This window comes from Lepisosteus platostomus, chromosome 4 (genome assembly GCF_059453375.1).
Source record: "Lepisosteus platostomus isolate fLepPlt1 chromosome 4, fLepPlt1.hap1, whole genome shotgun sequence".
In the NCBI taxonomy this organism is placed as follows: domain Eukaryota; kingdom Metazoa; phylum Chordata; class Actinopteri; order Semionotiformes; family Lepisosteidae; genus Lepisosteus; species Lepisosteus platostomus.
In genome coordinates this window covers 7,717,898-7,742,892 of record NC_142614.1, presented here as the reverse complement: position 1 = coordinate 7,742,892, position 24,995 = coordinate 7,717,898, and the positions used below count along the sequence as shown (strand labels likewise).

The following is a 24,995-nucleotide window of genomic DNA, read 5'->3' as shown; positions in this document are numbered from 1 at the left end:
ACTGCACAGACAAGTCAAAGACCCACTGCTCGTCGTGTGGCTAATCGATGTGTGGGTCCATTTACAGCCGCTCTGAATTATGGGATACATTATTATGAGCTGTTACTGGTTCACAGCATTAGATGGCTAAAACAATATGTTGAAAGAAATTGTTCCATTTCACATGTGAAGAAGGAATTAGTATTCGTGTTTTGGAGGAGGCATTTATGCTATCCTTAACCACATTTTTATGAAGGTCCCAGCTTCAAACTGGGCTGCCCTATAGCTGCCAAAAGTGGGAGAGTAGAAAAGAAAACAATCTTTAAATTTTTGTATTAAAAAAAAAGGATCTGCAGTCGCATTCAGTAGAAGATGATCTGCTTACTTTCTCCACGCAGAAGCATGTTCAGTTTGTGATCAATTTGTCATGACCACAGAGAGTCAGGACCTCGGTTTTATGTCTCATCCGAAGGTACTGGCCAGGCTCGCATATGCTGAGTTTCAGTGGGCTGCCAGTTGTGAGTTGCAGGCTGATATGACCACTGCATGCGCAGGCCAGTCTGTCTCTAGGTCTCTATCTCAGTGTGGAGCTGAAGGGACCCAGCCTTTAAAAGCAGCTGTTCCAGCAGCTGCCTGCTCTCTTCTCTCTCTGCTGTCCACGTGCCAAAACCACATTTAAAATTGGAAGTGAGGGAGACTCGCCACAGACTCAGAGCGACTCACAGAAACCAGCAGAGCGTGAGCAGGCGTGTGACTGCCATCGTGGACACTCTCCGATCGCTGTCTCGCTTTTTTTTTACAGTAGACGTAAAAGCCTGCCTTTCCAGGGTGGTAATCTTGTCCTTATGGAACAAAATTGTCACTGCATGGGAAAACCCAGGGCGTGCATGCCTCTGAGCAGGGCATACCCAGAGCATGCATATGTGGCGAGAGCAACAGACACACACACACACACATTAGTGGGCAGATTGCCACACACACACCTACCCACCTCGTTCCTTCTGTACTTTCGATTTGCTGTAGGCAAATTAATCTGCCGTTCTTGAGAGACTGGAAAACTGACAGATTCTAATTCTATTGAAGACTTTGACACGACTTGCATTCTGTTTATCCAAATGGACAGTGTCAATTATTTCCCAAGCAGCACCTTAGAATTGTCCCAGACCTTTAGGGGTACGGTTGACTTGCACCCCAGACACACCTGCAAGCACCCAGGCATCTCCAAGCTCATGGTGAGATTAATGAGGGACACACTTCTCCTCTATTTGGCACTGATCCTCCTGTGCATCACTGTATCATGTCCAAAATGATGTTGACATAGGCGAAATTCTACATTCCAATAAAACAATGAGCTCCAACACACCTGTGGCACATCATGTTTTGAGTAGTAGTTTTGAATTAGTTTCATACAGGGTGCAAAAATCATTAGTTCACTTCTTTACAGTTCAAATGCATTCTGTGTGTACGGACCTCAGTAAATGACGAACCATGAAGCATGCTGTGTGATTGTGCCCAGCTCCAAGTTGCATTCTTGTAAACCCATGCAATAGCAGTATGTAGTGCACGAAACAAGCGTGCAAAATGCATGCGAAAAAAGGCACAAGCACGTCTAATGCATGCGTACACTTCACACATGGGCTTCCAGAGGCAAAGAGGAGATGCCCACTCCACGCGAGCAGACATCTTGGTTTTTCAGAGGCAGCAGCGAAGGACAAGGCAGAAGTCTGAAAGTGCAAGGACAGTGCTCTTTTGGGTGTGCTTAAGTCAAAAGAAGGGAAGAGGAGCATGAGCACAGCCCAGCTTTGAGTGCAGCTTTCTACCTGCTCAGATAAGTGCCCGTGTCGAGCCGGCTGTGCGACCTATAGGAAGAAAGAATGAGGGAGTGGAGAGGAGGACAAGAAGCTTTGCCTCAGGTGTCGAGGTGCAAAAAGTCAAATAAAGGGGCACCGAGCCAAGCAGCAGGAGACGGGATTCCCATGAACTCGGAAAGGGGAAAATGGCATGGGGTGGGCGGATTGAGGGATAGAGAGAGGACAAGCAGGAGAGACAGCAGTATGAGAGAGGGAGAGCAGGGATCAAGAGGGGAGGATTCGAGATTCACAGGAGAAGGAGGAAAATGCAAGGAATGAGAAAGCTGGAATGGAGTAAATACAAATAAAATGAGGGCTGAGAAAGGATTATCTTTTTTAAAAAAAACATCTTCTTTTCAGGCTGTCACACTAGTTGCAAGTTATCTCACTGACGGTTCCTTCTACAGTGCCACCCTTCCCTATACTGTAAGGGCAAGGTTATCACACAAACGGAATTCGATCCTCCCACGTGCAGTAGGAGTACTCCGCTAATGGAAATCGTTATACAAAAGTGTGCTATGTTAAGCAGCTAGTTAAAACAGCATGAGTCTGTATGAGTGCTGGTAAGTGGCTTCAGTAATGAATCACCTGGAGAGGAAGTGAAAGATCAGTGTCAGATAATAGGGAAATTCTTGATGATGCAGGGAAATAAGACACTTGTGGGTAAGATACCTTGTGGGTATACGCATTCCAGCACAGGCCATCGAGCCAAAGTGGCTGTCCAAATTTGCCAAGGGGTCTCTAAGCTCTCGTCCTTGAGATTACTCCTCTGTGTGTGAACTGTAAGAGCGTTTCTGTACCGTGGTGTGCATACTGTGGTCCGCTGTACTGTATGTATTCCTGGGACAGTCATAACAAAGCTACCGTTTTAGCACATTAATTTGCACAGCTGTGGTCAAACCAGTCAGCCTGGGAGTTGTCAAATTCTTAACTGACAAGATCTGGCAACAGTAACAACTAGCCCCTCACAGTTCCACAGTGTATAACTTACATACTTCACAAACGTCGTCTTCAACAGGACGATGCGTTAAGACAATAGGCTTCACAGACCATCCTAGATCATTTTATTTTATAATGGGTGAAATATGTATCTCACAGGAGTAATTCCAAGTCTTTAGAAAGTGGTGATTTTAAAGGGAACTATAAATCCTGACACGCTGGAGGTCTCCGGGGCCAAAGCTAGAACCCAAACTGGTTAAATAGGAATCGAAAACCTACGTGAACTCAGTAGATGGAAGGTGACCGGACCGGACGGTGTTCCTGGATGGCTCCTTAAATCCTGCCCAGACCAGTGGGCCATGGTTTTGAATCTTTTGCTTTTACAATCTCCCCTTCCTGTGTTTTCAGAAAACCAGTATTTTACCAGTGCTGAAGAAAAATCCCACAACCTGTTTTACTGACCTGCTCATCTATGGACAGCATGTTGCACTAATGTACTTTTTGGACACTGTTTTAAAATACTGTTTACACTGTGGTACTTTCAATCTGTATATACCTATGCGTATTTTACACATATTTTATTGTTGAGTGCCTATTAGCATATTTTGCACACACCGAACTATTTTGTTTTGACTATTTCTTAGTCTCTTCTGATGTCTGTTTTTGCTTGTCTTGGGCTGGGCTGCTGTAACACCTCGGTTTCCCTTCGGGATCAATAAAGTCTTATCTATTACAGACCGGTGGCGCTCACGTCTACCGTAATGAAATGCTTTGAAAGGCTGGTCGTGAGGCATGTCCACTGACGACACAGCTTCCCTGGCTCTTCACACTGCCCTGGCTCATGTAGGCGATAGAGTCACATACGTCAGAATGCTATTCATCGAGTACTGCTCCGCCTTTAACACTGTAGGTCCATCCAGACTAGTCACCGAGCTTAACGGTCGGAGTATCAGCCCCTTTATTTGCAGCTGGATTCTGGATCTCCTGTGAGGGCAGATGACAAGCTTTCTTCCCCTCAGGGCAGTGTGCTTGGCCCCCTGCTGTTTTTCTTGTTCACCCACGATTGTGTGGCGTGACACGGCTCCGACTCCATCTGCGAGTAACCTGATGATACTCCCACCTTCGGCCGAATCGCCAGTAACGGGGTGAGATCAGGAACGTGGTGGAGTGGTACCTTGACAATAATAAATCTCCCTCAACATCAGCAAAACCAAAGAGCTGGTTGGCGAATTCAGAAAGCAGGGTGGGGGGACCACACCCTTGTTCACATCAATGGGGTGGCTGTAGAGATGGTTAGCAGTTTCAAGTTCCTGGGTACCTTCATTACTATCGATTTAACATGGTCCCAGCATGTTCCTGGAGCTACAAAGAAGGTGCAAGGGTGCTTTTAATTCCTCAACCAGGTGAAAAACATTGGTCTGTCTCTTCTTACTACAATCTACGAGTGCTATTGAGAGTGTGCTCATGTGTGGTATTACAGTGTGGTTTGGCAGCAGCTCCAGCTCTTTGTCTGACCGAAAGGCATCACAGGGGGTGACACTTTTTACAACTCGTTGTCTCAGGAGGGCTAGGAGTATCACTAAGGATACCAGTCATCCTGGTTTCTCACTATTCTCCCCCCTTCCCCCTGGTAAGCGTTATAGGAGCATAAAGGCACGAACCTCCAGATGAGACAACTTCTTCCGGAAAGCTGTGAGACTATTGAGTTCTAACTGTACAGCTAAATAACATGCATTTTTGCACACCGCTTGTGCTGGCTTTTATTTAGGTTGTGTTATTGAACTTTGTTGTTCTCAAGGCTGCTCTGTGTTTAGGTTTGGTGTTTCCTCAATGTCTTTTGCATTAGAGCATACCTGCACACCAGTATTTTATTGCACTTGCGCATATGACAAATGAACTGAACTGAATTAGTCGGAGCACACATTTCTGGAGCTCGCTGGGTTCAGGGGAGAGTGCAGGGATTCGCTTCCGTCAGTGTTTCTGAGGCGTGACCCCTCAGGAAAATGTTTCGTCTTGGAAAATAATTCAAATGGAGATTATTTCCCCCTGACGTTAACCATTGTCACTGTAACCTCTCTGCAGATTTCCTTTATGTTCTTCCATGTGTACGACGAGTATAAGCATGAATAAGATAAGATGTATAAGATACAGCACCCCTGGAGCAGTTGGGGTTAAGGGCCTTGCTCAGGGGCCCAGCGGAGTAGGATTCCTCTGCTGGCAGCGGGATATGAACTGGCAACCTTCCAGCCACAGGCGCAGATCATTAGCCACAGAACCACCGGTATTCACTGTGCAATACAGGCTAGTAGAGGTTTGCTGTTATCATATTCCTTATGACAGCAGATCAGACAGCATGGGGATAGGAATTTAGTGACCTGATTCCGCGGGGATAGTCTTCCTGACAGTTCTGTGTGTGAAAAGGCTGGTGCAGTGATTATAATTATGGTTGTCTGCGATGACACTGTTGTCGTCTCTGCCAGGGTATTAAGAAGTCCCCGCATCGTGCATGAACACTATTTGAGTTTGTTCTCCCTTTATCTTCCTACAGCTAGGATGATTGACCCCCAGTGACCTCTCGCTGACCCTATGCCAGCCCTTCAACAGCCCTGAGGGCCGAAAAACGTGAAAGCGCAAGAATCCAACGGAACAAGAAGACATGTCCCTCCCGGGGACCGCCCCCCTCCCGGATCTCAAGCCCCGCTTTGGCCTCCCGTCCAAACCCAGAGCCAAACCCCCCGTCCCGCAGAAGCCAGCCCCCCCCAACGGCACGGACTGTCCGCTGGCCGAGAGGGCGAGCGAGGAGGGCGGCGCAGGCAAAGTGAAGAGGATCGTGAGCCAGCTGTGCCAGGAGGAGGGCGAGAAGCCCAAGAGGGAACCGAAGAGGGCCCCCACCATCAAACCCAAGCCCCCCAGGGCATCCCGGGCTGGGAAGCCCGCCGTCACCACTGCCGCGGTCGCTGCCCCCCCACTCCCACTGAAAAAGAGCAAGACGCTAGAGAGGAAGGAGGAAGGAGGAAGAGGTGGAGAGAACGGCGCGGTCGTGCCTGGCTGCCAGGATAGAGGTCGATCAGGTATTGCGACATCGGAGCTCCTGCCTGCTACATGTTTACTTCCTGAAATGTCTGGCGGTGTGATAAATGCATGCATTGGAAGGAGGCTGCAATAGAGCATCGACCACATCCTTACAGGCAGCGAATTGATCCGAGAGTCTCAGCCAATGTTTAATTAGTAACATATATGCGATGCCTAATCTTTCAAATCCCTGGAAGGGGACATGCAGCAAACACACCCCGCCCTGGCTGCATATAGCCAGTCAGGTGTGGTGCCATGTGACGTCACTCAAAACAATACGAGTCCCGGGTGATTCTGGTAATGCAGGTGGCCCTGCAGTCACATGACAAGCAGGAACTGATTTGCATGCACACCTGTATTGTGTAGGCATGTCTCTGTAGGCAGAGTGCATTTAACCTTTACCTTGCTCGAGCCTGCCTCAGTTGCAGTGGATCAAACCTTTCTGGAGCCTTTGCACTGCTTTCTTCTCCCGGTGAATTTTGGCTTAGGGGCAGACTCAACTTGGAAAAAACATGAAAGCCTGTTCGAACCGATCACTATTGTATATCACTAGCTGACCGCTGGGCAGCGAGGAGAGGAAAACACAAAGTCCCAGTGGGAGACAATAAAACTGAGGGGAGCTAAGGCCTAAGGGTTGTCGTCAGCGTTATCCGAGTCATGTCATGAGCCCAGCACAGGGACAGTGGAAATATAAAAAAGAACAGGGAAGTGAGTAATAGTACCTGGGTAATTTAACGTCAATAAAATTAAGCAACACACTCTGACGATCTGCAGATGCCATCCCTATTTGATTACGGGCAAAGAAGAACTGAAGAAATAGATCCTGAGCTTTGATTGAAAGGCTGGGAGCGTGGAGGTAACTCTTACGTGTCAAAGGAAGCAGCGTAAAGTCACCTCTAACCTCAGTCACTGTGTAGGAATGCACCTAATCAGTGGGCAGTAAGGGGACAGTACTTCAGTGTCGTACACAGTAGTCCAGTGGACATGAGCGATGGCGTGACACTGATAAACCTCCACTATCCCTCAGTTGCTAAATTGGCTGGGGTTGTCATCAGAAGCATAGAGAGTTACTGTGCCCTCCTCAGTTTGTCGGCCTAGTCTGCCCACAAAGCCGACCTTTTTTTCTCTGGCTGTCTTTGAGCTGTTTCAGGTCAGGAGAGGGGAGCTGCATTGCAGCTCACTGCCGTAATCGTGTTCGGAGGAAGTATAGTGTTTCTGTGACGTTTTTACCGATCAAGAGGAAGCTGGCCTCAGCCAACCACAGCAATAGCGGTCCCATCAACAGCTGGGTCAGGTCCCTCAGTCCGTTGGTTATAAAAAAAGGAGCGTTGGAGAAAATAAACCTTCTGAACAATGCTGGCGTGGGCTCAGTTCCCCTTCCTGTTAGCTGCACCTCATCTGTTCCATGCCCATGTGCGCAGCAGTTAAGGAGGCACGCACGACCACATCGCTCTTGAAAGCGAAACCCTCGAGCTTGCGCTGAGAGTCTTGGCGTCGCTCAGGAAACAGGGATACGCATCACAGGGACTGGTATGGTGCAGCGCGTTCCAGCTCGCAGGGGTTTACAAAACGTGTCCGGAATGGTCAGATATCCGTTGAAATCCATCAGGAAACCTGTCAGCTGGGAGGTCAAGTAGCCATATTCAACAGGACATTTTAAGACGGGATTAGATGTTAAAATCCAGTTGAAATTGGAGCTCGCCCGCCTTGACTTCGGGCTGACTTGTGTTGTAACGGACAAATAAGTTCTGGATCCCGAGATGAAGTTTAAACAGATGAGTTTTATTACATGTAAGGAACAATAAAACCCAAGTCTTGTTGAAGTACCCAGTTTATATAGCCCTTTTCTGCTGCTTCTGCCGTAGCTCGTTACCATGGTATCGGGGGGAGGTCACAGTGTCCGGCCAGTTCACAGACTTTGGTCACTCTTAGTGGTCTGTGTTAGGTTTCCTTCCCTGGGGGGGGGGGGGGGGGGTTCTTGCTGGCATCTGGAATCCTTATCAGTTATCCCCCTTTCCTGCCATAGCTCTAAGCCTGTTACTTAGAAGTCCAGTCCTCATCCAGAAAGGACTTAGTTAACCCTTTCTTCACATCTTCAATCTTTCTTCATTTGTCTTAGATGACATCTTCATCAAAGCTCCCAAAACAATCTCAGATGCTCAGATTTCAGGATTTAGTTATGACTCTTCAGAAGCTGTGGTGCCCTTGATAAATGCAGGCAGTCCCTTCCTCTCCTGCAAGCTGTATCCTCATGTTGGTATATAAAAGTGGTTTTTTTTTATTGCTGTAGGATTGCTGCACAGCAAGAGTTGTTGACATGACAAAAAGTAAGGGTTTTTAAAAAGAGTCAAGCAGGCTCCTGGCATTGCACACCCAGGAATCCACTGGAAGAACAGGAGATAGCAGGGCTACAGCATGTCACTGTGGAACACTGATTCATGTCCAGTGTGTTCCGAAGCTCGAAGGTCAGTCTGAGGAGTAAACAGGCGTTTCCTGCTTTTTTACTAAAAATCTTCAAGGAATAATAATAGCCCTATCTGGGCTGGAAAAAATACTGTTGAAACATCCTGAAGTCAACAGAGGACATCTTTCGGTCTCAAAACAGGAAGTGCTTCCCGAGTATCCATCTGTGCTTCCCGTCTCCTGCTTTTCTCCAGCGCAGAAAGACTAAGGACCCTCATGAAAATCCTTCTGGAGGATGTTTATCTATGCTGCATTTCTGTATGCTGAAAACAAAACTGGAAATGGCACAGACCTTAGAATGTAAAGTATCATAAAATCGTTTCCAATGAAGATTTACAAAATTGTGTCAGAAGGTTATCCTTTTATATAACTTGGCTATTCTAAGAAATAATTCAGCAATCAGTATTCCTGAGTTACAAGCACCTTCTGTAATCTTCAGATGACATGAGATTTCATATAATTATCTACTGGTCCACTGACAGCACGTGCAGCTTCTTCTATTTGTCCTTGAGGGTCTTTCATCCCAATACAGATCAGGTCTAGCCCTGCTTAATCTCTGGGATCCATCAAGATTAGACTTCCCATGACAGCTTGTTTGTCCACCCAGGTCTAGCCTTGTAGAGCTTTTGATGAGGCTCTGAGTCACCAGTGTATCTAACCACTGATTTCCCCAAACTGTTCTTCTCTCCCCATCTTAGATCCAGATGGTAGGGAGATCAATATACATCCCAGCTCCGGAGAAGAAGAGGAGGGGCTGTGCAGCTCAGCAGCGCCCCCTAGCTTGAGCTGTGAAAACAACTGTGGCTGCCTGTGCCACCAGAAATGGCCAGGCATGAAACTGGTGTGGGTGCCCATCGAAGAGGAAGGGGGGGAGGAGGAAGAGGAGGAGGGGGAGTCTGAGACCGAGAAGGGTGACCAGGGAGAGAGTAAGATAAGGGAGAAGCAAATGAAAGACGATGTTGATGGCAACGCCGTTCCTTTGGGTGGACCTGCAATCCCCAAGCAGGAAAGCCTGGAGATGGAGGAGGAGTCTCTGTATGAGACACAGCTGATGACCTCTGCAGACCCCAGCGCGCAACAGGAGCCAGCGGTCAAGGAGCCCATAGCCAAGACCATCCCATCCATCGTTCTCACCAAGCCGCCCAGGAAAAGCAAACAGAGAGCCTCGCTGCAGCCACCCTCTTCCTCCATAGAGCAGGAGGACCAGGCCCCCGCTATTCCTCCCAGAGTACCCCTCACCCAGGCAGGCTCCGGCCGCCCAGTCTCCATGCCCACGGGAGGAAGGTTCTGCGGCCTGCCCATCTCCCTCTTACCTGAGGACTGTCGCCCCCTCCGACTCCTGCCTCCCGCCGATCGCAGCCTGCCGCCCAGCCCCATGGTCGCCAGGAACTCCAACCAGCAGAGCCCGAGCAGCAGCGGCCTCAACTCCCTGTCCAGCGAGCTATCCCAAGGTAGGCGGAGAAAGAAGGGGGCCGCTAGATGGATATACAAGTGCTTCTAAAAGTGTCCCGGCGGGAAAGGGTGACCTTTCTTTAAACATGCTGTTCAATGCAGATGGAGACGATGACGATGACATCGGGCACGACTGGGAAAAAGTGGACCCTGTCTTCAAAGAGGATGACAGGTGAGCTGTGACACATCACACTGCAAACTTTGAGGCAGAAGTCTTTCTGGCACAAAAAATACAGCAGTTAAACTGTCGAGGCCTCAATCACATCCAGTAATTGGTTAGGGTCCTGTGACACCTTAATTGATTTCTTTTAAGGCCCCACTTGACTAACTTAAAGTTATACGCTACTTGCAACTGCATGCATACCTTATACAGTATACATTTGACTGTGCATTCATGTGCATTAATTCATTCGTCGAACAGAATTCTAAACAAATGCCGTGCAAGAGACACTACGAGGTGCAGCTTGGCATGGGTGGGATCACTCAACACAATTATTGCAGTGATGGGACTGTGGAGTCCTCTGGTTTTCTTTTCACCACTTCATCGGCCAAATTAGTCTGTTTGTGTAGGAGCTCAGATTACCTGTTGTTTTAAGTCCTGATTCAGTTACTAATTAAAAAGTTTTTGCAAAACATGTAGGCCCTTGGAAATACTATTATATGCAATGAGAGACATTTCTAAAGTATTTTTACGACAGTCCACTATCATATCTCTTAGTGTATGTAGTTATGCCACATATGGTACTCAGTAAACGCTATGGTAAAACTGCGGTAAAAATACAAGTGCACAGTGATAAACTTAGAAAGGTAAATCTTCACAAGGGGACACATGCATCTGTGTTCTAATGGGAGTGAACTATTAGGACATAACGCTGGATTAGATCCTCTAAGGCTTAAAATGTGCAGCATTAGAGATCAATGGGGAGAGTGGGTGCACAACTAAATAACAATAACGCTCTCCATCTCCTCCACCTCCCTTCCAGCAGTGAGTGGAAAAGATTGTTTTTCTGCACAGCTGTGATTGCACTCTCCTGTGTCAGGTACAGTAACACCTGGGGAGGCCTGCAGCACTGTGGTGACCAGTAATGATGTGAAAGGGTGACTGAGTCAGTGTCTATCCCACCCCTCTTTCAGGCCCGCAGGCACACCGCCACGGAGAATGTCCATAGACTGGGAGTCCAGACTGCAAGACGGTAAGAATGCATAGCTGTCAGTATGCTCCTATGCATCTGAGGAGCAACAGAGGAAAACCTGACAGGACATGTCGCCTTTATAACTAAAAACCAGTGCCAGATTCCAGCAGCCTCTGTTGAACTCTGACGGAGGTCATTATTCAACAGATCTGCCCTTCTCAAGAGTGGGGTACCATACAGCCTGTATTTTCTGGTCCCACTCAAATAGAGCAGTGAATGCTAGTACACAACTGATACACTGAACCAGTGCGCCTTCTCATTTAGAACCTGTCCTGTTGCTAAACTGGCAAGCTAACCAAGTGTCTTGGGTTCAGTCTGTCTGTCCATAGTACACCCATGATATTGTGGGAACAGTTAATACGGGCTAATAAATAAAGTGCTCTGCCCACGCCAGAGCCACTCTACCAGACCTACCGGGCCTCCGTCATTTCCAAGGAGATCAAGAGGCAGACCGTCTCCAGGAACATCAGCAAGACCAGCCAGGACTTCACAGCTGACCGGCTGAGCACTCTGGAAGGCCGGGGGCAGCACGGGCAGAGCTTGCTGTGGCAGGAGCTGCCTGCTGTGAAGGAGTGCGGCATCCTGGCGAAGCTCAGTCCCGCCCAGTGCAAGTACCAGGAGGTGAGAAGGCAGGGCAAGGGCAGGGCGGAGTGGGGCAAGGTGGCATTTTAAGACGGGTCAGACGCTCATCGTGTGGATGCGGTCACGAGGTGAGGACCCTCTAATGGCTTTGAAAGCAGTCACTCAGATTAAGCTCCCTGCTGTCCGGACATCACTAATTGAAGCCTAGGCCATGTCACAGACCAACAGCACATGCATGGGTGAGGTTAGTTAACTAGGCTCCCTTTTGTTCTCAATGCAGCTGTGACCCCAGCGATCTGCCAGGTGCACAGCAGTTTTGCAGTATCTTCGGAGAGACATGTTGCTTTTCCACGTGGCGCTTTCTCTCAACTCAAAGTGTGTCAGGAGATGAATGGGGTCTGACGGACAAGCATGTCCACATACAGTATCATTCTTTTTTGGGCCAGGTACAGGATTGGATTCAACACTACCTACGAATGTTGGATGTTGGTACAACCACCCTTCAAAAGGGTAGTTGAAGAGAAGTCTGAAAACAAGCCACTGTGACTTACTGTACTCTTTTTATATACAGTACCTTGTCTATACTACAAGACCCACACTTGACGGTAACAGGCCAATCAAACAGCGTGGATAGTAGTGATGCGTGGGTTGATTTACACCCGTGAGCGGGTGCACATTTACCTGCGGGCCAGGTGGGCTCAGGTTAAAAAACTAAGATTTAAGATCGGGTCGGGCGGTTGTGGGTTCGAGTTCGTTTCTCACACCGCGGGCGGGTGGGGGTAAAAAAAAAAAAAAAGCCGACCCCTGCATCACTATCGTGCGGTGTGATTTCTGATGGAGCGGGTTCAGACCGGATTCGGGTCAGTACTTTGATCATTTTAAATCGGGTCGGGCCGGTAAAAAAAAAAGCCGACCTGCACATCACTCATGGATAGCATCGTACATGGGGAAAAAAAGGTCTAGATGGACTGTGTTGCCTCAGAGTTATTTGCCATAGCCTTTACAGAGGGCTCCATTAACTGAAGGAAACTACATGGTCTTCTCATAGTTTTGATATTGGTATGTCCCTAGTAAAGTGACACTGTTGAACTACAAAAAAACAGCAGAGGTCAAGGTGTTATCTGCATCCGTACAGACCACAAGTATGAAACCCGTCAGATCAGGATGTTTAAAGTGCTTTACAGTGCCTGCATGTGACATCAGCACTGTGCTCAGTCAGAAGTGTGTGATGTCCCCTCTGTCTCACAGAGCATGTTTGAGGTGCTGACGTCGGAGGCCTCGTACCTGCGCTCCCTCAAGGTCCTGATCGAGCACTTTATGGAATCGCGGGACCTGGATGGGACCCTCATAATCCGCGAGAAGAAGATCCTCTTCTCCAACATCCTGAAGATCCGCGAGGTCAGCGAGAGGTCAGTGGAGCCCCACACCTGGTGTTGCCAACACCTGCCGTTACTCATCAAACACTGACAAACTATCGACTGGTTCATGACAAATGAGGGGCCGATAATGCCAGCAGCCGGTGCAGCATTCTGCTGTGCGGTTTTGAAGAGCAAGCGCTCAAAATAACTAAATACTGCTCAGTTCTGCAACAAGTTAAATAAATGATAAACTTGCACACCACTTCCTTACGTCATCACGTAAGACTATCGGCATTGACCTGTGTTACACTTTGTGTAAAATCTAAATGAGGAGAAATACACCAGGTTTTCACTGGGTAGTTTTAAAACTGAACCACTCTTTATAGGTAACATAATGGCGGATGTTATTAAACACACCAGAGCCTTACCGTGCTATTTAAAAGTAACCGTTTTGGATTGAAAAACATAGGTTCACCAAAGAACCAAAAGGAAACAAGAAGGTATTGGTGACCACTGTCAAACAACATTACACATAGAGCAGAGCACTTCTGTATTCAGTCCTCTACTACTACCCGAGTGTGCTCATGTATGTACATGCCTTCCCAGTTCACAGGATAGGCTGGTCTGTTATGAAATCATTAACTGTAGATTTCCCACAGAATGCTTTCAGTGTTATTAAGAGAGACAAACCGTCTGTTGTCAGTAACACCATGTAAACTGCACAGACGAGTATGGTGGGCATAACAGCTTTCCAGTCTTCACCCTTCTAGAGCGCGGTGACTTCTGGTTTCTGTTTCAGCTGAACAGCCAATCCAAAAAATGAATCTAGTTCTTAATTACACATGGGATTCTACAGCTGATTTATCAAAATATTCTCTCTTACTAATTAGACCAGCTATGTAATAGATCCCGGGTGGAACAAAAAGCAGAAGATGTTAGGTTTTGAGACCCCTGTTTGAGTTTGAGATAATCGGGCTGAGGGAGACAGGGCACACTTTTCTCGCAATACAGCAGCCAGATCAAAAGATTAAGATCTGATGGACAGTGTGGTTTCAATCTCAAGAGCTTCTGTGATTTCTTTCTCCCACTGTTCATTCATTCTGTTCCTACTGCTACTGTCAGACACGGAGCCAGCTTGTCGGGGGACTCATTTTTACTGTGACTTCAATCCCACACCTTTTCCCTCCTGTTTCTCCTTTCACTCTTCTTGGTGTTCTGTGCTCTTGCACTCTCTCCCTCTTCTGCTCCCCCTCCTTCTCCCTCACCTTTTTTTTTTACTCGCACCACCTCCTTCTCTCTCAGTCCCTCTCGTCTGGAATGTTTGTCCAACCTCTCTCTTCTCTGGCGCGGCCCAGGCTTGAGCCCAGCAACTGTCTTTCCGATCCCACGTAGGTTCCTCAAAGATCTGGAGGAAAGGGTCGAAGAGTACCTGATCATTGGCGACATCTGTGATATCATACACTTCCATGCTCAGCACAGCTTCCCTGCGTACATCGACTACGTGCGCAACCAGATCTACCAGGAGAAGACCTACAGCCACCTCATGTGAGTGCCACTGCAGTGTCCTCCTGCTGGCCGCAGGAAAGGACTGCTTGTTTTGGGCTCTCTGCTAACTCATGCCCTGTTCTCACTCTGTTTCTCAGGTGTGTCGTGTCTTAATAATAGTAATAATGGCTTACACCTATGTAGCCCTTTTCTGAACACTCCAGTTAAAGCGTTTTACAGGTAATGGGGACTCCCCTCCACCACCACCAGTGTGCAGCCCCACCTGGATGATGCGACGGCAGCCTTAGTGCACCAGTACTCTCCCCACACACCAGCTCTCAGTGGGGAGGAGAGCAGAGTGATGAAGCCAATTCAGAGAGGGGGATTATTAGGAGGCCATGATTGGTAAAGGCCAATGGGAAGTTTGCCCAGAACGCCAGGTTAACATCTCTACTCCTTTTGAGAAACGCCCTAGGATTTTTAATGACCACAGAGAGTCAGGACCTCGGTTTAATGTCTCATCCAAAGGATGACGCCTATTTTTACAGTAAAGTGCCCCCATCACTATACTGGGGCATTGGGACCCAGACTGCAAGTAGAGCTCCTCCTATTGGCCCCACTAACGCTTGCTGGCATCTTGCTGGCATACCACTCTCCTCAGTGGCAGTCTGCTCAGATTGTGCCTTTATAATAAGCATTGCTTTATTTTCAGAACATCTTCCTGCACATCTTTCCATGTGTTATGAGCTAACAGGTATTGCTTAAAACACAATGGAAACCTACAATAATGTTACCTGTCCAGTAGAATGAGACTTCTCTTTTTCTTCAGTTTTAATTATGTACAAAACTAATCCTTTTTTAACTCCTTAATTACTACCCTTATAACTAAACTTGCTTTCATGTGGCTGATGAACAGACCACTTGACACACCTGAAGAAGGCTCCGCAGCTGAAACGTGTTTCTTTTCTTCTCTTTTCAGCAGGGAATAAACCTTTCCTTGTTCCTTGACAGCCTATTCAAGTTGCTTTTAGGAAACGTTTTAGGATAGATTTAGGACTTTTTATTCCTCAGGGGGTGTTTTGCTGCTTTGCAATGTTAAGAGAAAATAAAAGTAATATACCTCAATGCTGACCATTTCTTTTCAGTGCCACTGAGAGTTTCCGACTGGCAGGACATTGGAAAGTTTGTGCTGGCTGAGCCTCTATAGTGTAATCCAGAAATTTAGGCTGCACAGAGGCGGAAGAAGACGTATTGGAAGAGAAATGGGATTCATTCCCCCTTGCAATAAGCAGCACAGCCCATCCCATATCAGCCTCCTCTCTGGACATTAGATGGGAATGGAAGGACTATTTGTACAGCAAAGATCTATTGACTAGCTAAGCAATTCTCAACTCCTAGAGCCTATAATTACACAGAAGGGCGGACGGACGAATGCCCTTACTGTGAATCAGTGAAGAGGCTTTGGACAGGCAGTGTGAGGAAGGGCAGGATGGTGATTTTAGTGCGGGGGGGTGTTACACGCGCGTGTCTGCTCTGCGCCCTGACGGTCGTGTCTCCCGTGCCCTCCCCACGCCCAGGCAGAAGAACGTGCAGTTTGCCGCGGTGATTGCCCGGCTGCAGGAGTCTCCGCAGTGCCAGCGGCTGCCCTTCATGTCCTTCCTGCTGCTGCCCTTCCAGAGGATCACCCGCATCAAGATGCTCATCGAGGTGCCCGATCAGACGCCGCGGTGGGGTGGCTGTAAATACGATCAACACCATTTCAGGTTTCCCCCTGCAAAAAGACTTGCCTTCCAGGACCGGTGTTGAAAGCCGTTCCACGCAGAATGTGCCAGATTATGGTCGAAATGCGGGTGGCTGTAATATATGCTGATATTCCCCTACATTCCCTCCTTCTCTTCCCGATTTCACTCAAAGTTAACAATGGACACGCCCAAACCTTGAGTTTTAAACCATCGTGACAGAAGGGCAATGTATGAAAAAGAGCACTGGCTTTCTGCCATTGTGTCTGAAGCTGAGCGTGATTATGATTCCAAAGGTACAGTTCAGTTTCTTAAATCACTCCTCAGATACCGTTTATACCATACAACGTTATCTGCCAGGATAGCCAGGAACCTTTGATCTTACCGCAATCCCTGGAAAAAAAAGGCTGTTCTGTTTCTTTTTTAAAAAAATAAACAATGTGGAAACCCCAGCTCAATTTCAGCCTCCCACCCATCCAAACTCCACATGCTGCCTGCTGCAGAATGCATTGAGGTCACTGCTATAAGAGCATCTTTCTTCTTCTGTGCAAGAGAATATTACAGCTCTTAAGTTATTCTGGAGCCACTTTAGGGTAGTTTGATTTAGACCATTAGAGGTGTGAAAACATTCCTTCCAACCTCCTGAGACATTGATAGCTCATTGTCTGGGGGTAATGCTTACCCCATGGAGTGGTGCTCTTCCTCTTTGAGCTGGAAGAGCTGCATCCTCTTTGGCACTTAAACTGTGCATGTCTGAGCATTTTGCAGGAGCTGCTCCGAGCACTATGTCCTTAGCCTGTGTGCAAGGCCTACACTCCTTTCCATCCTTCTTTCGCAGTGACCAACTGCTATGCCTGCTGCAACGGTTTTCACTGTATTTGCAGAACATCTTGAAGAGGACGGCCGAGGGGACCAAGCAGGAGACGAATGCCTCCAAGGCGCTGGCCTCGGTCTCCAAGGTGAGAGGTTTAATTCTTGTAAAAGTTGCACACAGTAGAGGTACCCACAACCACCATTAACCTCCAAACTGGAGTACAGGATGTATCCCTCCACCTACACAACCGTTCTATGAGCCACGCCACTCTGTGAGTGTCCGAAATACTGTCCCTGACGTAGACTACGCACCCAGGAGTGCACAGTACCATGCCTGATGAACAATCACAAGTTTGAGTACCTGTTTCTGTCACGTTTCTATAAAGAAACACTGGGTTTTTAACCTCCGATAGACTTGTTAGATTATTAAGATGGTTGCAGTGTTGACCTTTTTATGATCAAACTTCTTAATCACAATTGATAAGTAACCCATGAAATTGAGACAGCGCTTTTTCTGAAAGGAATCAAAGTTGGCTGAGACACCCATCAAACCTGATATTCTACTTAAGAGTCTCTACGTCATTCCTTTAAAGTCCAGATCCTGTTAGGAGAATCTCTAGCATATATTCTCCTGCCCCACGCTTCTCCTTGTTGTAATGTAGCTTTGGCAGGACTGCACGAATTTCCCACTTCATTGTACACGTCCAGATAGAGCACTGACAGGAAGGCAGGGCTCTGTGGGCGACCAGTAGCCTGATGCCTGTTCTTCTCTGGTCTCTGTGTCCCTCTCAGATCATCGAGGAGTGCAACAATGAGGTGGGAAAGATGAAACAGATGGAGGAGCTGATACATATCCACCAGTCACTGGAGTTTGACAAACTCAAGGTGAGTAGCACCAGATCCGGTGACCTATTCTGAATTGAACAGTGGTGCCCCCTCCTAGAGGGATAGCTGTGCTGGAACTAAATTCTACTTAGCAGGTCGGTAGCAGGCTTAATCAATGTCAGCTCTCTCGGCTGCTGAAAACTTGGAAATGGTGGGAATCTTCACCAAGCAAGACAATATCAGATTCACTTTAAGCTCAGGTGGCACAGAAACCTTATCCTGTGTCTCTCCCGTACTGAAGGGGGAATCACTGCTGTTGGACAGTCCTTAATAGGCTATACTGTGGTGTTTGGAACTTGCCTAGCCGTACTGTACATGAATCTCTGACTCGCACCATTGTGCAAAGGGAGTCTGGTTTCCACACCACAGCACCTTGGTAACTGTTTAAGGACAGAGTTATGTTGACGCCTGTGCCACTTATCCACAGGCCTTGCCCATCATCTCCCAGAACCGCTTTCTGGAGAAACGCGGGGATCTGCAGGAGATGTCTCGGGGTGGGACCCTGTTCAGCTTAAGGCCCAAATTCACCCCTATCCACCTCTTCCTCTTCAATGATCTCTTCCTCATCACCAAGAGAAGGTAGGTGGCCTTCATCAGACACTTGAGATGGGGGCTGGTTTCCATGGTGGGATGCTAATCCATCTCTCCATCAGGAGACATGAGAAGTATCCTTTAAACCTAGCATTTTCCCAACTATTTTCCAGTTACTTTCAAACAGTTCCATGCCAAGTGGAGTAAAACATAAAACTCTTCCCCTCCCCCATCTTAATGGAGAAATTTTAAGGGAACTGTTACATTTCAGGTGTTTTTCAGCCTTTGTTGAAGGCATCATTTGAGGAAATACCTTCTTTAAGCACCTAAACTCCTATTTTAACAATAAAATGTAATAGAAGTCATTAGAAATAAGCTATTAGAAATAATGCTGCTAGCAAATCGGAAAATGCAGATTCAGAGATGCATGGCATGCATTGTCAGAGCAGATCCACTGTGAGAAAGAGATCTTGCATACTGATGTACTGCCAGAGTTAAGTTCCCTGTGGTATCCAAGGACCCTGTGGACAGACTTTGGATGGTCCCTGGACTCCTAGGCTCAAATCTTATGGTCGATACACTACTGCTTAGCCCTGCTTCTCCAAGAACACAGCCCTGCAACTCTTATCAGGTCTCTGTAAAATAGCTCGCACTCTGGACGCAGGCTGTGGTGTGCTTGTAACCTGCCCCTCTGTACACTGTGGAACTGCCTCTTTGTCCCCCTGCAGCTCAGACCGTTATGTTGTGATTGACCACGCCCACCGCTCGCTGGTGCAGGTCCAGCCTATTGACGAGATGTCCTCAGCACAGGGGATAGAGAACTGCTTCTGCCTCACGCTGCTGGAGAACCACCGGGGCAAGATGTTCGAGCGCATCCTTAAAGCCCCCACACAGTGAGTGCAATGCCCAGCGACAAACACGCGCAAACAAGTCTGGGTGTCTGCTCTTGTAAAGACTTCCCATTGCCACTCATTCTCTTTTCATTTACTGTTCTCGGCTCTGCCAAACTAAAACTGCAAGCAGGGTGAAAGTAAAACCGAAATAGCCAGTTCTGGCACTTTAATCTGTAAATGATAATGCAGTTACACAAGAAGCTATTTGCATTTTGGGGGAGTTCCCGTATTGTCTGTTTGACAATAAATGTTACTGTGTGATGGGTAACTATCTTGATGAGATATTGTATTAACCTTGGTCCTCATATTCATGGGTTAACTAGCCTGTACATAAAGCCACATTGTCAAAACAGTGAGTACAGTGCTCAGTATGATAGAGAGGTCTCACACAGCACCAGCCGTCCCCAGTGAGTACAGTGCTCAGTATGATAGAGAGGTCTCACACAGCACCAGCCGTGCCCAGTGAGTACAGTGCTCAGTATGATAGAGAGGTCTCACACAGCACCAGCCGTGCCCAGTGAGTACAGTGCTCAGTATGATAGAGAGGTCTCACACAGCACCAGGCGTGCCCAGTTAGTACAGTCCTCAGTATGATAGAGAGGTCTCACACAGCACCAGCCGTGCCCAGTGAGTACAGTGCTCAGTATGATACAGAGGTCTCACACAGCACCAGCCGTGCCCAGTGAGTACAGTGCTCAGTATGATAGAGAGGTCTCACACAGCACCAGCCGTGCCCAGTGAGTACAGTGCTCAGTATGATAGAGAGGTCTCACACAGCACCAGCCGTGCCCAGTGAGTACAGTGCTCAGTATGATAGAGAGGTCTCACAGAGCACCAGCCGTGCCCAGTGAGTACAGTGCTCAGTATGATAGAGAGGTCTCACAGAGCACCAGCCGTGCCCAGTGAGTACAGTGCTCAGTATGATAGAGAGGTCTCACACAGCACCAGCCGTGCCCAGTGAGTACAGTGCTCAGTATGATAGAGAGGTCTCACACAGCACCAGGCGTGCCCAGTTAGTACAGTGCTCAGTATGATAGAGAGGTCTCACACAGCACCAGCCGTGCCCAGTGAGTACAGTGCTCAGTATAATAGAGAGGTCTCACAAAGCACCAGCCGTGCCCAGTGAGTACAGTGCTCAGTATGATAGAGAGGTCTCACACAGCACCAGCCGTGCCCAGTGAGTACAGTGCTCAGTATGATAGAGAGGTCTCACAGAGCACCAGCCGTGCCCAGTGAGTACAGTGCTCAGTATGATAGAGAGGTCTCACACAGCACCAGGCGTGCCCAGTGAGTACAGTGCTCAGTATGATAGAGAGGTCTCACACAGCACCAGCCGTGCCCAGTGAGTACAGTGCTCAGTATGATAGAGAGGTCTCACACAGCACCAGCCGTGCCCAGTGAGTACAGTGCTCAGTATGATAGAGAGGTCTCACACAGCACCAGGCGTGCCCAGTGAGTACAGTGCTCAGTATGATAGAGAGGTCTCACACAGCACCAGCCGTGCCCAGTGAGTGCAGCTCCCAGCAAAGTTGCAGAGGTCACCCATGCAAGCCAGCAGTGCTGTGTGTACAGTGCTCAGCAACAGTATATACATACACAGAAAAACTCACACACAGGGTGAAAAATTGAGTCACCTTTGGAATCCTTCCATTTTTTCTTTCCTTCAAGCGAGAAACAACACAAGCTGAAAAACCAACTAAAATGTTTTCCTGCCAACACCAACAAATGTGTCCACAAATCCTGGGTCACTGCTTCCCCTGCTATTTGCAAAGTGTGTTTTGGTGTAAGTGCCTCAAGCTAAAACCCTGCTAAGCTGGTTATCCATTACTCTTACAGACACATGTAGACCATCTGCTCTTTTTGGGGTGGAACTGTGAAGTACCAATGGTGTCCCATGCACATTTTCCAAAGGACTTTAAAGTGAAAAATTTACAATGCAGATGTGATGCCCTTTTCCAAATTATGGTTTTTGGGTGCCCCTCTCTGTCTGCAGGCCAGATATGGAGCGCTGGATGGCAGCATTCCCCAACCCCAACAACTCTGAGAACACGGAGGACGAGACGGTGTATGAGGACTGGGGTGAGAAGCGTTATCTGGCTACCAGAGGCTGTATAAAAACAAGCCATGTTTCTGAAGAGGACTGGGACAAATGCACATGAAATGCAGCCGACAGGCCATTTTTACCATTCCTTTTTTGTCTTCAATAAGTGAAGACTCCCCTACTCTTCCACTACCTCTCTGAGACAGCATAGGCCAAAGCAGGAGAGAGACATGGTTTAGTTGTCAGCTCTCAATTCCCGGATTTCACTAGCTGCTTAATGCCATTGTTTCAAGATGTCCAAAACCTATATGAATAATTTAGAAAAGTCAAAAATCTGTGTAAAACATGCGGGTCCCTGGCTGTCAACGTGCTTGCACGTGTGAGTGGCCTGGTCTTTATGTTCTCTCTCTCCCTCGCTGTCTGTCTGTTGTGCATCTCAGATTGTCCCCAGATGCAGTGTGTGAAACAGTATGTGGCTCAGCAAGCTGACGAGCTGGATCTGGAGCCCACGGAAATCATCAACATTGTGCGCAAAACCAATGAAGGTGAGGGGGCAAAATGCACTGAAGGAAGGTGAACGGTCTGTATTTGCGAGGAACACACCTGTGTGAACCAGCAGCACACTGATCACAATAGGAACATGCAAAAGAAACCGTTAACGCCAAAGCTCACCATAGAATTCACGATGCACGGAGCTCTCGAGTAGCTCAACCACTAAAAGCTCTTGATCAGATCACCAGTTAAGCTCTATAGCCTAGAGGCCGCAGGTTAGAGCCTGGGTCACATCATCATGTGACCGGGATGCCAGAGCAGATATGCATAATTGGCCGAGCCCTGCTGGCAGAAGAACTGGGATGCCTGTCAAGTTCTAGGGAACAAGGCAACTCCCAGACATGGTGTGCAGTTGTAGGCTTGGTCTACCATCAGGCACCACAAAGCTCACAGCTCACAAGGCCTGTGTGTCAGAGGAGCAGACAGCGACACCTCACTGTTTCCTGAGATGGTCCTCTTTGAGAACCAAATCTGAAAATGACTTGCAATTCCATATTGGATGAGAATATAATTGTAAAAAGAAATCAACCTATGAAAAAGCTACATGACGTGGTTTGTTTGATCCACTTTCCCTACCCCAGGGTTTTTAAACGATTGCAAACTCTTTGTTCGATGCACATTTTTGGTCTCATGTCATGATCCAGACATCTCTTGGATGAGTGCTCCTGTCCTTTTTAAGGACGGGAAAGGACACCACATGAAAGTAGGTGTAAATAAACCTGCACTCTGTTTTGCCAGCTCACAACTGTGTTATTCCACATCAAAGAGTGTCCTGCATTCCAGCTACGTTGTAATTTGCTTTTAGTGTCTGATGTGAGCACACACATCAGCATACTCATCACCTTTCCATCTACCCCTGCCCACATGCTTTTCAAGTTGGTTCAGCCCCTTCCAGGTTATTATAGCCAAGTGTCTGATTCCATCTTCCCATTTTCTGTCCGCCCGTTTTCTTTTTTCCTGTGGTCTGCACCTCTGCTTCATCCTCCCATCAGGGTACCGCTGGCATCTCAGCCTTTTCAAATGATGCTCTTTGATCCATTTATTCCTTTTAACATCCTTTCACATCCCTTTGTGTTGCCTAGAGCTGTTAAGTGCTGTTTCATAGCCACTGTTCAGATGCATTTGTCATTTATTTTCATTTGGTCATTTAATAAATCTACATATCCACATGTATTTGCATATATGTATACATGCATATAATATGGAACTGTACTTTTGTGTATGCTTATATATGTATACGCACAGGTGTGTGTGTATATATATATATAAGTGCTTTTGATGATGCAGCTAAAACAAGTTCTCCAATCATACTGCTTGCTTTATTTTGTGCTGACGGTCTGCTGGTCTGTCTCTTGTTTGTGTTTGTGTCCATTGACGCTTCCCAGGCTGGTACCAAGGCATCCGGCTCGCCGATGGCCAGAAGGGCTGGTTTCCCGCCGGAGTCGTCGTGGAGATCACCAACGAGCATGTGCGGAGAAGGAACCTCCGGGAGCGGTACAGGGTGATCAAAGCAGCTGAACAGTTTTCCAAGTCCAAGACTGCCTCCTAGTGGAAGGCAGGTGGATTCTGGAGAGTCTGTTTTCTGCAGTTGCAGTTACCAATCACCCACGCGTGCTCTTTGTCCAGAGACTTGTACCCATGTGGGAGCTGAGCAGTAACGATACCTAGGGTGCAATTCTGACAGCTCTGGGTTTCTCTTGTCACTTGCAGCCCGTTTCCCAGGATGCAACAGGGGTCAGAAGACGTCAAGGTGATGCATTTCAAAGCTTTTGTGGACAAGGAGAATATTAAGACATTTGAAAGCTAAAAAAACATTTGTTGGTGGGGACTCACACAGGAAAGGCTGGTATCCTCAAGTTGGTTCCTAATAAAGTGGCCGCAGTCATCGCGTTTGAACACTTCTGGGTTTTATGTACACCTAGGAAGTGCATGTTGTGTACCACAAATTTGGTACCGCCCAAATGCATGCCCTCTTTGATACTTAACATAGCTCAGACCTCAGCCTCCCAGCTTCCCCACTGCCTATTAATCAGCAGCATAATCGACAGAACCCCCTGACCTGCTGCTCTGTACAAAATAAAATGAGGAATTTGCACATAAACGTAACAGATTGATCGCCTTAGGAACCAGGAAGAGCTGTATCTTTAATCAGCTGGATCTAGCCCACTATTTAAGGATGTATTTATAGAGCTTTGTGTTTGAATGGAAAGTGACACAGACGGTTGTACGTAGTGCCAGCATACCAATGCCATTTTGAATACATGTACAGTATGCTTGCTGTCTTTGGTGGTTTGTGAAACAGGGATTCTAGTGCCTCTCTGGGCTTTTGTAAGTGTAATAAAGGTTAAAATAAGAAATTCTTCTCATACTGTGGATGACAGCCCACATGCAGCCTGATGTTATAGGCTGTGTTTAAAAGTGTCTGAAATGGTCACCAAGCATACATGTTCTCAAAATGTGAGTTGTTTTACTTTGCAGTGAAACCCAGAGGACAGTCCAGGGCAGCAGAGTTAAGTGACAAATGAAGAACGTGTACTTGCAGTAACCACCTAACCTGTTCTTCTCAATCCCAAGCCTCATGAGTGGGGGTGTCTGGGGGTTTTGGTTCCAACCGATCTTTTTTTTAAAAAAAATAATTTACCTTTAGGAGTTGTTTTCCATGTGTCCTGCAAAAGTCCAAATTCTAAATTTGAAAAATTCTTTGGCGACGTGACGACTGCTTTTTGGTGCAATGAAAAGCAATTAAAATCACATTTACTAGTGCTTTTATTTAAGCAACAACCACTGGGTGTTGCCAGGACTTCAACGGCCCTGTAGCAGAGTCCGACAGGAGAACTGACAGGTCCATTAGGCATCCTGAGGAGCTGAGTGATCAGTGTACCAAGCCTAATACACACTTGTAGGCAAATCTTGCAGTGCTTTTGCAAGTGGGGTGACAATCCTGCATTGCACTTGTACTGGCAGGGTTTCCGGGTTCTTTGTACACAGTTCAGAAGACTGCAAGAACATAATGCCAATGAGGGGAACTTATCTGACCACCATGCTTTAAAAAGAAACTACAGCATGCCCCTCCCCCAACACATAAGGGAAGTCTCCCCTTGCATTTTGGCACCATATCATTAATTAGATACTGATGTCAAGACATGTGCCTGAAACAACTGTGAGGAA

At 47.4% G+C, this 24,995-nt stretch overlaps 1 protein-coding gene across 2 annotated transcripts in view; it reads left to right on the top strand.

The window, feature by feature from the left end:
• The window catches only part of arhgef15b (Rho guanine nucleotide exchange factor 15b), a 29,265-nt gene extending 5,081 nt beyond the window's left edge, over nucleotides 1–24,184 (top strand). The window contains exons 2-16 of one of the 2 annotated variants that reach the window (XM_088628059.1): nucleotides 5,317–5,839; nucleotides 9,002–9,754; nucleotides 9,858–9,927; nucleotides 10,890–10,948; nucleotides 11,343–11,569; nucleotides 12,779–12,939; nucleotides 14,281–14,433; nucleotides 15,951–16,080; nucleotides 16,997–17,071; nucleotides 17,718–17,810; nucleotides 18,238–18,389; nucleotides 19,070–19,234; nucleotides 21,228–21,313; nucleotides 21,716–21,820; nucleotides 23,213–24,184. In XM_088628059.1, the coding sequence (XP_088484185.1) occupies nucleotides 5,425–5,839; nucleotides 9,002–9,754; nucleotides 9,858–9,927; nucleotides 10,890–10,948; nucleotides 11,343–11,569; nucleotides 12,779–12,939; nucleotides 14,281–14,433; nucleotides 15,951–16,080; nucleotides 16,997–17,071; nucleotides 17,718–17,810; nucleotides 18,238–18,389; nucleotides 19,070–19,234; nucleotides 21,228–21,313; nucleotides 21,716–21,820; nucleotides 23,213–23,376 (2,808 nt within the window). In that variant the 5' untranslated portion in view covers nucleotides 5,317–5,424 and the 3' untranslated portion in view covers nucleotides 23,377–24,184. The remainder of the gene's footprint in view (nucleotides 1–5,316; nucleotides 5,840–9,001; nucleotides 9,755–9,857; nucleotides 9,928–10,889; nucleotides 10,949–11,342; nucleotides 11,570–12,778; nucleotides 12,940–14,280; nucleotides 14,434–15,950; nucleotides 16,081–16,996; nucleotides 17,072–17,717; nucleotides 17,811–18,237; nucleotides 18,390–19,069; nucleotides 19,235–21,227; nucleotides 21,314–21,715; nucleotides 21,821–23,212) is intronic. The other variant, XM_088628060.1, reaches the window with a different exon arrangement.
• Nucleotides 24,185–24,995: the final 811 nt, after the last annotated feature.